Genomic DNA, 16137 nt, shown 5'->3' with positions numbered 1-16137 from the left:
TGTGTGTGTGTGTGTGTGTGTGTGTGTCTGTGTGTGTCTGTGTGTGTGTCTGTGTGTGTCTGTGTGTGTGCAAATCAGAGGAGGCTCGTCCATTGAGGTAGAGGAGGACAGTGCTCCTCAGTTTTTGGAGAAGAGAGGGATTAAAATAGAAATATATGCATTTATTTATGTATAATTAATATTTGATATTATCTCAATTTTGTTCATAAAGCAGGTTTTCCCTATGAATAAAAACCCATTATTGAAATTCTAAAGCTCCAACAGTGACATCTATAACATGCAGCTGAAGGACCAATATATGGAGAGGAGGTTAGCCTCCCTTAGGGCGGGTTCTTTTATATTAAATCAACATAATGCCTTTTTTTCTTTCTAATTTGTGATTGGCCTAAACACTGAAAATGGCGCGCATAGGGAGGACTGTCCTCCGACCCTGTCTGAACAGGATTGAAATATTGACATTTTGTTGGTCCAATCACATCCAGATTTACCAAAGTAGCCTAGTGCGACGACGTGGTGGTGATCATAGACATTATAAAGAACTAGACTGGCCACGCCCCCTTTAGACTCGTCCAACGAGACCGCCATGTTATGCAGGGCATCATTTGGAACATGTTACTGTTGGGCTTCAGAGCTGCTCGTCGTTTTGTTCGGTAAGTGACTAGTGACTCTTATATCAGCTCTATTATCTATTATGATCGTTTTGATCATACAATGGATGTGGGTGGGCACCTTGAAAAATAATTCAAAAAACATGTTAAACTCTCAATATCAAAGACAAGAAACTCACCGAGGTGTTAATTCGCCATAAAGTAAGATTCTAGTTCATCTGGAACGGCTTTTTAAAATATTTAGCATAGAACTATTTAGTCGCAGCACATACGTGTGTAAACTTCCGCAAACTAGGTAGCCTAGCAACATAAACAATAACAATAGCTACCGTAAGTAGTTACGCTTCCTGAATCCCCTCTGCAGATTGATCTGAGACCTCCACGGTCCAACACAGTAAGGCTGGGAGATCGCACCTTTGCTGTGTTGGCTCCAAAACTGTGGAACAAGCTCCCCATTCACATTAAGTCTGCTCCCACCGTAGGGACTTTTAAAGGATTGTTAAAAATCCATTTGTTCACCATAATGGACTCCTAGGTTCACTGCTGTTGTGTTGTGTGAGAGTTGTTTGTGTGAGGTTTTTTTTTCCCCACACTGTGTGCTTGAGTGCTAGACTGTCCTTGTGTACTGTCCTCCCTTTTTGTGCAATCTTACCTCTCCCTTTCGTTCTGCCCTCGGGCTGCGCTCCGGGCCAGTGTAACAACTGGATGGGGAGCGCATTACAAATGCAGTACCTATACCTATACCTATCTACACATCTACAACGGTCGCGTGAATACAAGTCAGTGTATTTCATAAAATGATCAATAAAACCCTACAGGATTCATACTTTGCGGCAAATTTGATGTCAGAACACCAACGAACACCAATTACCCCCTCGGTGAGCTTCTTGTCTTTGAAATCGAGAGTTTAACATGTTTTTGAATGATTTTTCAAGATGCCCACCCACATCCATTGTATGACCTAAACGGTGGTAGAGCAATTATCAGACTTTCTCAAAAGTGCTAGTTTTGTCAACGTTTTGATCTGAACCATTGTATATGATCATAAGTAACCTTAAAACAGGGCTAAACATGCATTTTCCCTTTACTAATCATAAACTCCAGTTACCAGAGGCACATTATCAGACACCCTCATACCTGTTTGGCACGCAGTTGAAAAGAAAAACATCATAGGTGAGTTTGCCAATGTGTCAAAAGTAGCCATAACCAGCAATGACTGGACAAGTATCACACAGGATCACTATATTACAGTGATAGTCCACTATGTAAATGAAGGCCAACAGATGTATATGACTCCCAAAGTGGTAGTGTAGTATTGATAAGAGTATAGTTAAGTATCAGTACTGATAAGCAGTATCGGTATAGATACTGGTATCGATAAAATCCTAATGATAACCATCCCTACTCCTGTCCTCCTCAGTTTTTTGAGTCACCAGCCGCCACTGGTGTAGATTAGGGATGGGAATTGGCAGGGACTTTCCGATTCAATTTTATCCCGATACTTAGGTGCCGATTCGATTTATATTGCGATTTTTGTGGCAATTGCGATTCTGTAATATTGCGATTCGATATGACGATTTATTGCGACAGCATAGTTCAGGTTTAACTCTTTATTTTTACCTGGCGAGTTATGAAAGCCGAATTTCTTCCAGATGTGCGATTTGAATTGTGGAGGTGCAGCGTGAATCTTCTCATTGTCGTCCAACATGTTTGCTGCTTCTTCTGACTGAATAATAACTGTAACCTAGCAAACTAGCTACTACACGAAGTGTTCCGTTCTAGCAAAAAGTTGTTTTTTGGTTATTGTTTTTTTTTATAACAAAAAAATCGATTTTGGGGCAGCATGGCGATTTAAAAATCGTCACACACAAAAATCGCGATTTGTAACAGAATCAATTTTTTCTCCCATCCCTAGTGTAGATACACACAGGATTCATTGTAAAACGAGTAGGTTAGAGCCAAGTTAATACTTGTTACAGTATACTTGCATGAATATATCAACATGCACCAAGCACAGGAGATAGACTGGGGATGTGTGTTTGTGTGTGTGTGTGTGTGTGTGAGCTATGCTATCTGGGTTTCCCTTTTCAGCTGCTCACAGACAGACAGACACCTCACTATGTGCCTCTCTCAGAGCCTCCTGTGTCTGCATACAGATGGACAGGAAATGGCCCTGGGTCAGGGGTCGGCCCGACACCTGCTCCCCCCACAGAGTCCCCAGCAGCGCAATCTGTCCATGGCAGACTCACATACACACACACAAACGCGCACACAGACGCACACAAACACGCACACTGATGCACACAAACGCACGCAGACCGACAAACATCACAGAGGCCATCACATCAAGGCAGCATCGCTCCTCCGTACATCGCGAGAGTCAGAGGGCAGCGTTAGATCAAAAAGCTGGCTTCAAGACCGAGGGGAGGCCAAGGATGCCCCCCACCCCACCCCCCACAACGCCCGAGTGGAGAAGCTGCAACACAGCGGAGGGGGGAGTTAATTATCCACATTAATGATTCGCAGCAGACTGAGAGCCAGTCCCTTTGTTCTGCCATACTACAAAGTCATGTCACTGTGTTATCCCGTCTACAAGCTGATGAGTGGGCTTACGGACTGTTCTCGTGTGCTGCAACACATACACTCTTCTCTCTCTCTCTCTCTCTCTTGGTTGCAGGAATCTAACACATCAAAGTGTTGGACGGTCTCTCCCCTCTGGTTTTCACTTCAAAGCCTGGTGGAAAAGTCAGCAGCGGCATAATAATCGAGCTAATGTTTCCATATTCACACCATAACCGTGTTGACACACTGGCAAGGCCGGAACATTCATTATGAAATGGGGACCAGGCAGACGCATTAACATTAACAACAACGCATCCCGGCTGCACATCAAAATGATTCTCACGCACCTGGCTAGCCCACAGCCCTTTGGCAGCTAGCTAGCACAGAAGAAGAGATAGCGGTGTTGGCTTAACTCACCCTATACGCCTCAGTGGTACTATCAAAGTATTTGGCTAAAGGCGAACTTTTTCTACGGTACGCCCAGTCTTCCCAGCCAGGCTCAGGAGAGTGAGACTCAGGTCGGGCAGACAGGTGTGTAACAGAGAGAGAGAGAGAGAGAGAGAGAGAGAGCAGGGCACTGAACACACTGGTATGTTTTGTATTTGCTCAGCATGAGAGGGCCTATTGTTAGAGGGTGCAGGTGTGGTGATAGCCAGCCGTATGTGTGTGTGTGTTTGAGTGTGTGAGAGAGGGAGGGAGAGAGAGAGAGAGGCAGACAGAGAAGAACAAGTGTGTGTGTGTGAGAGAGAGAGAGAAAGAGAGAGAGAGGCAGACAGAAGAAAAAGTGTGTGTGTGGGTGTTGGTGAAAACATGAACACTCTTTGCCGGAATATTCTCAGTGTAGCAGTACATATCTGCTTTGATCCCCCACACAGGCACAAACCAGTGCCCCATAAAGGTGACAGTCACTCACTCTCCTAGAGGCTCTAAGTCTAGTCTGGTGTGTGTAAATACACACACCACACCAGACATATGTACGTGCGTGTGTGTGTGTGTTGGTGAAAACATGAACACTCTGGACACTACCTCACCCTCATCTAATCCAAGTCTAATCTTTCTTACATGAATGTACTTCTGACTATGTAGACTGGGACATTGATCTGTTTGTTGGGGCCAACAGCATCACGGGGCATGTGGGGGTCAAAGCGGCCACACTGGACCCTTCCACATCACTTATTATGTTTTTCTCGGTGTCCAGTACCTCAAACCCATTGTCTCTGTCTCTCTCTCTCTCTCTCTCTCATACACACATAGTGAGAACTGTTTGCTCTCTCTCTCTCTCATACACACACACACACACACATATACACCTGAGCATCACTGCTGGTTTCCTTGGAAACAGCCCAATGGCTCTGTTAGAGATAATAACATGTGCTCCTTTGCCCACATCCGTAAAGGTGTTACCATGACGCTGTCAGTCTCGCCTTGATTGGACAGGAAGGCCAGAGCTTATGATGATGATGATGATGAGGTAACCATCTCTGGGATGTGGCCTTTGCTTGGATCAGCAAGATGGGGTTCAGAGATCGCAAGAATCATGGATCTTTATGGACATAAAATAACCATTTGAGCTACTGATTATGACATGTACTGTACACACTTTTGTTGGTTTGTCAGCAAGGGATGAGAGCTTTTTTTCCTTCAAGTTATCAGCATACAATGACATAATATGACTTACAGTTACAGAGGGCCATCACATTCCCAATAGATCAAGGTTCTCACTCCCACACCAGACTGCACCATCACAACGTTGATGTGCAGACGCCCTCTGCTGGTATCATGCAGTACATGCACACCCTACATACAGAGACGTTAACCAATTTCATTAAAGGTAATGGCTCCACCTGTTGGCTACTGTCAGTCATTGCTGTCAAACCGCTCTATCAAATATGACGAAACCCTCCAAGTCAATATTAACCTCCCCTCTATCAGTGTTTAGACTGTAGTCAGTAGAATTGTCAACACTTTAAGCTCTTGCCCATCAAACTGGAGTAATATGCGGTGGCACTACTTCATGGAGATAAGAATTCAAAGAGACACACAAATTCTGCTTACATTACAAATGACATAGAAACTAGTATAATGAAATCAAAGGAGCTCACGGCTCCCAAGGGAGTCCACAGAACCTCTCTCTATGTCCATGTCTCCATCTGTCCCCATTGTCTGCATCCAGGTCCGAAGCCCACAGCTCCTGATCTCTCATTTCAGTCCTGTACTCCCCCTGCGTCTGACTGTACCCTCTCTACAGGAACCTGCTCTCTCCCTCCTTCCTAATGTACTTCCTGTCCTACCAGGCTAGGTGGAACACCCTTCCTGAAACTGGCTTTGAGATCCAACAACAGGGGCAGAGATGGTGAAACCGATACGCCTGTGGGACCGACGGGGGGTCAACAAGTCCAACACGCCTGGTTTCACATGCTGAGCATCCTGTCTCTTTCAACCACGGAGACGCGGGAAGTGTCTAAAAGTGAGATAATGGACCAGCATGGTACACTACATTTCCATTAAATACATTTCCATCCTCTACTGCTCTATTAGCACAACCCACAAAGCTGTTAACAAATAAGTAAAACACGGATGAAAGTGAGTATTCTCTTTCCTGATTCAGCTAAGCTTTGTAAATTAAAACTCGCGTCTCTTCCTCCTTACGAATTACGCGTGATTTGGCCGAGAGGAAGTGGTATAACACAGGCAATCCTGCCACTTCCTCTCGCCCATCCCCCGTCACTCATCCCCCTTTCTCTCCTCCTCATCCACCGCTCCCTGGGAGAGGAGAGCATGAATTACACATGGACCTGTCGGGAACTAGGCTACAGTGAGCAGCCTCTGTTCTTCAGGCTTCCAACTCCTGCTCCAGCTTCAGCTCAGTGGGTCTAGAACAGAGAATAGAGCCCAGGAGAATACACACTCACACACATACAGAACACACACACTTTACAGTATACACACACACTCACACACATACAGTACACACACACATACATACATACACACACGCATACTTACATACACACACACACACATAGATGAGAGAGAGCAAGTCTATAGTTTCAACCAAGAGGAGCTTGGGAAAGGATGCTGAGTTTGTTTGGATCCATAGTATATGAGTGTATAATGAATCCATATCTAAGAGCTTTAATGACTGCTGGTGCTTATCCTGGAACGTTTAACCAAGCTCCTAAAAACACTGGTGCGCTGTGCTTGCCTTACCTCTCCCTCTACAATGTTGTCACTTGGCCAAGAGCCTCTGGTTTTGGTAGAAGACAGTTCAAGACTATCTGGTATGTGGGGATCGAGGCCCAATGGATAATCCACTAGATGAAACAGCCTACCAGAGGCCTTGAAACATGGCCGTTTCATATCTCTGTCATAGAACAGGTTGCACTTATTTCACATGACACATCACATGCCCAGAGGGAGTCCTGGAGGGGCTTCTCATAATGTTTACTTTGATGGGCATCTCAACCCACTGTATGCTAAAACACCCATCAGCAGACACAGCGGGCCGACAATTCAGACGTTCCCTGTCTGGGAAAACAGGAAGCTTACTGATGATTCTAATAGCTGGTCCTTTAGGGTTCTCTCTCTATTTACAAAAAGGAAATGTTCTCATTTGTTCAACGTTGAGCCCATTTGCATCAACTTCTACTAGCATTGTTCATAGTAGCAATGAGTCATCATAATAAATATCAAAGAGTCATCATAACACATCAGTGTCCATAGACAGTAAACTATTGTTACATATTAATAAGCCTAAGCAATAAGAGTGAGTGGGTCTTCCCTCAATCCTCACATAATGTTCCTCTTCAACCTGTAGGCTAAGAATACAAAATGCGATTCTCAATCACTCCAAAAGGTCTGAACAAAATACCACTGTCTGTGAAGTGATTATTGAATCAACAGTAATCATGAATTTATATTTTCGACAGACGTCATAGTCAAACTCGAGTCAGGTGGGCGCAATTGGCTGTTTTCTGTCTATAATAAACAGAACCTCTGCTAAACCTATTCAGTCTAACAATTTCTGCTACCTCAGCTCTTTTTGTAGACTACCATCACTGTAACAATAACAGGCCATATTCATCACCGTAGACTGGTTGTGCATTTTATTGATATGATAAATATAGGCTCCTGATCTGACCGCAATATCACCTCAACGCTGAATTAGACTGCAAGTCTATCAAACCGTATGTTGTCAATGACTGGAAACGTGAAACACGATTGCAGGCAGGAAAATATTTTAGGGTAAGAATATATGGTAGCCTACATATATGGTAGCCTACATATATGGTAGCCTACATCTCTGGTCGTAGCCTACCCGATTATAGGTGTTTCTGTATTTCAAAAACGGAAACATTGTAGCCCGCCGCACTAAAATGAAAAGCAAAATGTAGATAGTTCAGTGTCTATAGGTTAGCCTACTTACTGTCTGAGGCCATGGTTGAGACTTGTTTCCGATTTAGTGGAATAACTAGCACATCTTCGGTTTCTACGTTGATATCCTTCTCAGTGCCACTACAAAACGCTCGGGAAGGGAAGCGGGATGCGGTCAATGTGGACCGGTTTCCTTTCCTCGCTCCCCAGCGCAGATGTTCCGCGCTCTATCCGCATGCGGCGCGGTTGATCCAGCGCCTTCCTTCCACCAATACTGTCCCTCCTGCATCAAAACAATGACGCGCTCGCCGCTCTACCTCTCCTTCTCTCCAATGGTGTCACACAGTAGTGATCTCTATATGCAGTCTGGGCCGAGACTGCAGACGAGTTACAGCAATACAAAAATGGGTTAAGGTGACCTTAAGACGATTCATACTTACCACTCTACATTAACTACATCTATTGCTTTGTTCAATGGCATAAAGCATTCTTGAGTGGTTCTTCAGCTTGGTTTCCCACTTTCATTGCCTCTCCAAAACCTTCTCCTGTTGTCTGCACCTCAGCGCCAGGCATTCACACTCCCCATTATTCCACAGTAGTGGGTCAATGCTTACTACTCTCCAGCTAAAGACAATCTAGCCACACAGTCTAACGCAAGTAGAAGCGAATTCAGGTCTAAGAGATTATATAGGGTATGATACTTCAACCCTAACCGAAGACTGTAAAGGCCAGTGAATCGTACAGTGATGCATGAAGAGCCTGCAGGTAATGGAGAGTGACACTGGAGCCTGGGGTTGGTAGTGCACAGGCCAGGACTGCGGTGGAGACGCACATCAGCATGTCTCACTGAGATTGGCAAGACAACTCTGGGGATTCTGCATCCATAAAAGAGAGGAGTATAAATAAAATATATGGCACATATTAACCGATTAGACACAATATAAAACATATATATATATATATACATACATACATATATATATACTGCAAAATGTAAACATCCCTAACATGCGACTAGAGAGCATTAAGCAGTGACTGTCTTAGAATGACAAAAGGTCTAGATCTGGCACCCATGGGTTACAAGCTTGGTAGGACAGCATGAGAGAGATCAGCTAGAGGCCTCCAGCTGAGCTACTGCGACAAGTGTGATATTGCATTAAGGTCAGGTAGTGATTGAAAAGGCTAGTCTAGAATGTAGATCCATGAAGAAACTTTTAACAAAGAGGACACAATATTTGTACCTTCTTAAACATTACATTTCAGTTTAAATAAGGTCATAAACAGGTAGCCCACTTACAAACTGCATGCCCTACTAGTAGATACTCAAAAATGAGGTCAGCAACAATAAAAATAGAATTTTACAACAATTTGCACAACAAAGCTTCAGAGTGCAACTAAACTGGTCGAAGTTGCAATCATTTCTCTGTCCAGGGCAATTGCACATTTTCAGTAGTCAAACCAGTGATAGTAGTCCAGCTGGTCAGATTATAATCCTCTATTCTTTTTTGTCCTGTTATTGCAGTGCATTTGGGAGTTCTCTCTCATGTCTGTCTGAAGTCTCTTAAAGGGGCCATTCCAACAAAATGCAATTTAATGTACTGTGTGTGCCAAGTCAAGTAATGTTTATTCAAAATACTTGTTGCATCATATCTGCTCATAAACAGTTGGTGTACTTTGACTTCAAAACAAATATATACACATCTCTGCTCCCTGCGGTATGAAACTAGCACAAATAAGCTGCGAACATGTATGCGCATGCGAAGGGTCTGTGCATTTTTGTGGAGCAACCAACCGACAGAGCCAACTATAAAGGTATTGGTCGCAGCTAAAAAGCTCATTTGGCTCCCAAGCAACCCAATGTGCTGCGCTGTGACAAATTCTGGTGGCACCAAATCATGTGCTGGTACCACTAGCTGAACAAGTTTGTGCCACCAGTGTAAAATAAGAAATTGAGTAAGTGTTAGACAAAACAAGTGTCATGATATTGACAACTACATGATGTTCTCCAAGCTTCATTAACAACTCCTAGGGAACAAAAAGTAACTGTCCAACATGGTCTTCTGAGGTATGAAGGCTGAAAACGCCTGAGTAACATGATGACCTTGTCCGATGTCAGACGAATAGGACGAGCTGTGAACGAGGACTGTTGGCAGACACTCCCGTGAAGGACAAATGAGCGAAGTTCGGGAAGACCAGATGAAGTTGGGGAAGACCAAACAGAATCACCGCCTCTCGCTTCTCTGACGTCACCATTTGAACTTTTTATGAATTGATTTTCTTTCTGAATGGAACAAAAGGAGAAAATAACATTTATATTTTTTGTTTGGATGGAGGGATGGATGGATGGATGGATAATGAACTTTGATTTATAATTAACTTTAATTTATAATGAACTTTATTTATCCCCAAAGGGAAATTCTTTAAATTCTTTCATTCTTTTACCTGAGGAGACATTGTAAATCTACCAATAGCTGATCAAACCCTTGAACGCATATTCAGGTTGAAGTGGCCTCACACATGCACCCCCAAAGTCATGCTCCTTACCTGAGATCCGCTGTACTTCAGTCTCACTCATGCACCATGGCTTGCCATATGAATCCTCCATCATATTCCCTATTGGACAGATATTGTTCGTCGGTGATAGTTAACTGAATGTAAACATTTAGTGACAGGTCACATTTACAGTGACATTTACAGGGAGGAGGCTGGCCTTACCTTCGTTTAACAACAAATTACTGGTCCTCGCTTTGAATGATTTTTTCCTTTTCTTGCGATTTTGTGACTCCTCGGATGGCCCTGTCTCATGGCTGGTCATTTCCAGCTCCACCTGACGATGCCGCCTTGACCTGGAGGCCTGAGGAAAGAGAGGACAGACAGACAGACATTTACATCCTATGCAAGGTTATGAACCTGTTCACTTGATTGGGATGCACAGTCAATTCACTTACTCTAGACAAATGTGACTTTTGACAGAAGTACACAGAAGTCACTTTGGATAAAAAAGTTAAATGACTAAAATGTGTTTCAAAATTTACTTGAAAAGAGGATACTGAGACAAATGTGGAACTGAACAAGCAGAACGTACCTCCACTTGCTGTCCATATGACTTAGACTTGATAGATGCAAGAAGCTCAGCTCTCCTAGAACACTGGAGGGGAAACGGCAGGAAAGGTTGTTTACCACAGTGCCATCTGCTGGCCAAACGCATTAATGCAAATTGTCTCTGGGCGCTTGAACGACCATGAAAAATGATCAGATTGCAATGTGTAATGATGGCAGGGATGGTAGGAATAAGTAATCGGTTAGTTAGGGGATCGGTGATGTGTCATAACTCACCTCCTGCTGTTCTGAAGGCCCCTCACCTCCATCCTCATCAGCTGTTTCTCCAGAATCCTGATAACACAACGGCAAAGCATCACTGAATTGAATTGAAACCTTTATTGCCCCAGAGGGGAATTTGTTGTGCACACGTCAAGCATACAGAAAACCTTAAAATGTACGCCCATCACCAACACCACAATGTCACCAACCACCATCATCGTCATCACCATCCTCACCAACATCATCGCATCAACATCATCATCACTGCAACAGGCATCAACAGCTGTTCAACAATTTAATGCTTCTTGGCACAAAAGAAGTGCTGGCTCGTTTTGTCCTTGTTTTGGGCATTCTAAACCTGCGTCCAGAGGGGAGTAGGGGGAACTCTGAGAAGAGTGGATGGGAAGGATCGTTCAGTATTCGTCTGGCAAGGTTGATGGTACTACATGTTCCCTCTCCGATACACGGTGCAGCTTGTACATGGTTCATTGTTATTAAAGATGGTAGCACGGGATACAACACTTAATTGGAGAGCTGGTGTGCCCATTTGGGAACGTCCGCTACTAAGCATTTCACTGTACACTGTGCTCGTAGCTTGTACATATGCAGATGTTAAATTGAGATTTGTTATGTGGAGGGGCTGTTTTAGCACGGTTGGCAAGGGTGCGCAGTGGGAGCAGTGATGGTGGTGCTTAATACTGCTTCATAAAAAGCAAATATCAAGCCTTTAATGATCTGTCTTTGAGATGAAATGGCCTGCCTGACCGTCTTCCATTGGACAGGCCCATTAGAGGAATTCTGCTCAAAAATGAAAGGACACGTCTGATGAGTCAACTCCAAGAAAAACGACAGACAGACTCTTCCGAGACAGAAAAAAGAGAACTTGCCCGCTGTTTAACACTGACTGTGACTCTAAAAACAAATGGGGACTGTGAGGAAATCAACATGATTCCCAGAAAATAGAAAAACTTCAGTATCAAGCACATTTGAGTCACGTGTCTCAAGAGTGGACCATTACCGTATCTAAAGACAATGGTCCTCATTCCAGAACGCAGTTAAGAAGAAATCTACTTAGTATCTTCTTAACTCCACTACGAAGTTCCCGTGACAATTCTGGCATTCCTGAATGGTTTCTTATCTGGGATTTGTTCTTATCTAAGAACAGGATTTAAGAACGTGGAAATGCAGTCGTAGGTAGGCCAGATTGGAGTGCGCTCATGTTAGCAAGGGCTGAATTTAGGAGAAATCCGAGGTGATTGCATTCACATCAATTCTACAGACATCCTAGGCTTGAAATAAGAATAATAATAAATACAAGAATATTTGTATCATTTCCAATTACGTTTCACATTTATAGTCATGATTCTACGAGGCATCACGGTGTCCTAAAATAAATAAAAACAGTACACCAACACTGCAAATGGCAGTTAATTAATAAATAAGCACTAAACTCAGTCGCTATACTCGGACTCGGCACAACAGCACCTTATAGTCGTCAGAATGGACACATCTATATTCTGTAAAAAAAAAACACTCACAAAAAAAGTGAATATCTATAGCTAAAATATATCATATGGGCCTACATAATATATATAGGGCCTATCAAGATCCACAAGTAGCCCACTCATGCATTTAACTAAACAGTACAATTTAATCACATCCCATTCATGTAGGCTATATATTTAGCATTTTGTATTAAAAGTCCATATACCGTCTTGTTTTCTATTGTTATTTTCTATTGTTTTTTTTCACCTTGCTTAAGCTTAGTGTGCGTCGCTAAGAGCCAGTGGAGAAACATCTCACTGCTCATTTTACTGGTATGTTGCATGTGACAAACAAAACGTCAAATTTGCACGTGAACTTGAACATCAATCATGTCAATTGGGAACGTCTCAACTTTTTCCGTGCTGTCTGGGGATTCTGTGTGCACACGACCCTGTAGTAAGGAGCTGGCGGGGCGTTTATGTATGCAAATTCAGGTGTACGAGAACGCGCATTCAACTTAAGAAGGGGAGCACAGCTGAGAACACTGTGGCAGTTTAAGAACACATTTCCACACGTTCATGAATACGGCAGGGATCTTTCTTAGGGTTGGTCTTACAAAGTTCGTAAGAAGACATTTAAGAAGACACTTAAGAAAATGTTCAGGAATGAAGTCCAATATTATTTCGGGAAGACAGTTTTCGAAAGATGAAAGCCTTTTTTCCGGGGTGGCTACAATTTTTTAGGGGCGGTATAGCTCAGGAGGTAGAGCGGGTCGTTCAGTGATCGTAGGGTTGGTGGTTCGAATCCCGGCTCCTCCTGACTACCTGTCGAAGTGTCCTTGGGCAAGACACTGAACCCCAAATTGCTCCCAATGAACAGGCAAGCCCCTTGCATGGCAGCTGCCGCCATTGGTGTGTGAATGGCGCTCCGTGCCAGTGTAACAATTGGATGGGGAGCGCGTTACAAATGCAGTACCTATACCTATACCTACAATTGCAGCCCCCCCCACCACCTTTTATATTAAAAAAACACCTTTTTGCTTATATAGCAGATATCCACCACTATCCACTAGCCTGACTTTGTGAGCCTGATCAGGTGATCTCTATCCACAATATAAAAACAGCATGTGAGATCACAATGGTGAACATGAAATGGCTGCATTCTTTAAACAATAAAGAAATATAAAAACAAATTAAATGTTGATGATGGATGTGCCGTGGTTGAGCTCCAGCTGACGATGTTTGGGAACCTATGTGCTGGGGCTGATCCCGGATAGCCTCGGCCCAATTTAACCCTTGTACATATGACAAATAAAGATTGCTGAATCCTCGCTTACCTTCTGCTTATTCTGCCACTGGTAGTATCCCACCACGGCGTTGCGTAGCTGGGGCACCAGGTCCTTGCGGATCACACTGGGGGCTGGGTCCGCTTTGCCGGGCGTGACTGAAATGGCCGCCTTTAGCTGCTCATAATGTTCATGCACGTTGGACAGCTCCTGGGAAATCACAAGTGTCACACATCACAGCATGAGGCCAACGGTGATACCACAAATAAGGCATCTAACCACACATCCTGGCATCTAACCACACATTCTCTGCGTCACGTTTTCAGAGGACGTGCAAACATATAAAAAGTACCCCGTAAAACTGCCAGCGCACGTGTTGCCGCGGCTCTATAAATGTGATAATGTCACAACAACCACTAATGTGGAGCCCATGGCTAGACTGCACTAGCCTTGAGAGACTATCCAGATTTAGCGAGCTCACTTTCAGTTTCTCTCCGCAGATCAGTCTGGCCTCTCCCCATCTCACACGATCTCAGTGGGTGGGAGCACTTGCCTTGACAGACTAACTCCTTCAGCGAATCAGCGTAACAAAACTTTTACCAAATCCAGTCGGAAGAACGACGAAAATATATTTTCCTCCGAGAACTCCGCTACCGCATATACTGTACCTACTCTTGTTCTTGTTTAATTGTTATTGAGTCTATTTTTGCAATAACTGCACTTGACTGTGTTTACTCTACTAACATTAACGTTACTGATCGATGCTTCAGGAGAATGTTTTACCAGCGGTCTGTATTTCATTTTCATGCACCAACTACAGGAACCAATCAGGGGCTACATTCTACTGGGGGGCCAAAACCACAGTCAGAACGGTAGTCCCCGATTGGCCCGGTCAAACCGTCATCGGAGAGATAGCTGGAAGTCCAGACTGATTTGTGGAAAGAAATTGAATGTGAACTTGTGAGATCAGGAGGGTCTCACAGGGCTAAAACTGCTCCACTCACATCCAGCATATCCATGCTGACCAGCTCCTGCGGCCGCATGGCTCTGTCCATAAACTCCTCGCATGGAGCCTGCTGGGTGATCGTCCTCTTCACCTTGAAACTCAGCTGCCAGGGCCAACGTGCGTATAAGGAAAGAGACAGAGAGCATGGACGAGTGAGGCCGTGATGGAAGTGTTCCTGCTGTTGGCATGTATAACACCATTGTCACTAGTGTTATTGTGAGACGCCCGATGTGCATTAATATTCGCCTGTCCGTTGTCTGTGACAGGGGCCTGAGAGACAGCTGCACACATCTTACCGGTGTGGCAGTGGCAGTGAAGTGAAAAGCTTTTTCTGCAAGCAGCTTTCTGAGAATGTAGACCACGTCAAAGTGCTGAGCGTTGATTGCATCCTGCTCAAACTTCCTTACGTCCTCCCAGTCCCTCAGTGCAAGCCTTATCTGCAGACAAAAAAATAACCCACCTTTGGTAGCTATGTTTAGAATAGAACACGAATCAGTATAACACTAATGTGCAGAGTACTGAACACAATTCTGACAAGATTTCCGAGAGCAGCAAGCTAGAGATCATAATCAAATGGTGTGAGTGGTAACCTTAGCTAATGCATTTCCAGTGAATCTATTGATGGGACCCAACCTTTTCTCTCGGTTCAAACAGTTGGGAGTGGTACAGCCCGTAGAGGAGGTATAATCCCCCAACTCGTATCTGAAAGGTGTACGGGGGAAGCAGATAGCTGAAGGCTATAGCCAGGACTTGGCAACTGAAGCTTCTCTTTTCTTTGCCTTCAAATCTGCCACTGTTACGAAAGGGATGGAAGGGAAGGGAACGCATGAGACCATATTTAAAGACAATAAATCAAACTAAAACCTCTCGTGATTACATGTTAGATCTAACATTTCTTACTAGAAAATATTGGAGAACTTCATCTCCCTCCATATCGTCGAGAAGATATCATATCGCACCGACTCTGTATGCTGAAAGCGACTCAACAATTCCTCACAGTCTGCTTTTATCTGCTGTTTGCAGAAGTCCATTTCGTTCGTCATTACTACAATTTTAATTACATGTGTTCAAGACAGTTGACTGATTGTAAACACTGCAACTACATTATCTAACTTAGCTACAAGCTAGCTAGTCTTTTCGACAACACATGGATGGACTGTCGACTGTTTGACGTCATCGTCGCGACTACAGGAAGCGCTTTTGGACAAAATTGTGAACGTATGCTTCAATAATTGTAATGTTCCTCTCTTCACATTCAGATGGCCCTGGCACATCCACAGCCGTAGATGGACCCAGTACCAGAGCCGTAGATGGACCTAGCAGAGCCATTGATGAAGAAACAGCATCTGCATACACATAAATACCAGAAGCAGAGGTAAGCCCAAATGTGGAAGTTTCACATGTGCCTGCAGTGTAATGAACATGTACTTTTTTTTTTTATATTAATAATCAACCACCCTACTGCAGGGCATGACTGAAAACCCCCGAACCACAAG

General features: G+C 43.8%; 2 protein-coding genes across 4 annotated transcripts in view; both read right to left on the bottom strand.

The window, feature by feature from the left end:
* syt16 (synaptotagmin XVI) overlaps positions 1 to 7732 on the bottom strand; it is a 23560-nt gene extending 15828 nt beyond the window's left edge. For all 3 annotated transcript variants that reach the window (XM_084439174.1, XM_084439175.1, XM_084439176.1), the window contains exon 1: positions 7597 to 7732. In XM_084439174.1, the coding sequence (XP_084295300.1) occupies positions 7597 to 7609 (13 nt within the window). In that variant the 5' untranslated portion in view covers positions 7610 to 7732. The remainder of the gene's footprint in view (positions 1 to 7596) is intronic.
* A 1543-nt stretch (positions 7733 to 9275) lies between these two features.
* snapc1b (small nuclear RNA activating complex, polypeptide 1b) lies at positions 9276 to 15764 on the bottom strand. The gene is made up of 10 exons (XM_084438277.1): positions 15542 to 15764; positions 15275 to 15434; positions 14938 to 15078; positions 14640 to 14744; positions 13687 to 13845; positions 10881 to 10937; positions 10630 to 10692; positions 10260 to 10398; positions 10089 to 10157; positions 9276 to 9825 (listed from the first exon to the last, which is right to left on the bottom strand). The coding sequence occupies exons 1-10, from the start codon at positions 15682 to 15684 to the stop codon at positions 9791 to 9793; spliced, it is 1071 nt and encodes a 356-aa protein (XP_084294403.1). The 5' UTR covers positions 15685 to 15764; the 3' UTR covers positions 9276 to 9790.
* Between the last annotated feature and the right edge of the window lie 373 nt (positions 15765 to 16137).

Source organism: Borostomias antarcticus, assembly GCF_949987555.1.
Source record: "Borostomias antarcticus genome assembly, chromosome: 5".
Taxonomy (NCBI): domain Eukaryota; kingdom Metazoa; phylum Chordata; class Actinopteri; order Stomiiformes; family Stomiidae; genus Borostomias; species Borostomias antarcticus.
The sequence above is the reverse complement of the archived record's forward strand: the minus strand, read 5'-3'. Positions and strand labels throughout refer to the sequence as shown.

Coding starts and splice junctions, on each gene's coding strand:
- snapc1b (XM_084438277.1), bottom strand. CDS start 15,684: ATGACGAACGAAATGGACTTCTGCAAACAGCAGATAAAAGCAGACTGT. Junction 13,846..14,639: donor TCAGCATGGATATGCTGGAT/GTGAGTGGAGCA, acceptor GTGATTTCCCAG/GAGCTGTCCAACGTGCATGA. Junction 10,693..10,880: donor GGCCTTCAGAACAGCAGGAG/GTGAGTTATGAC, acceptor TTTCCCCTCCAG/TGTTCTAGGAGAGCTGAGCT.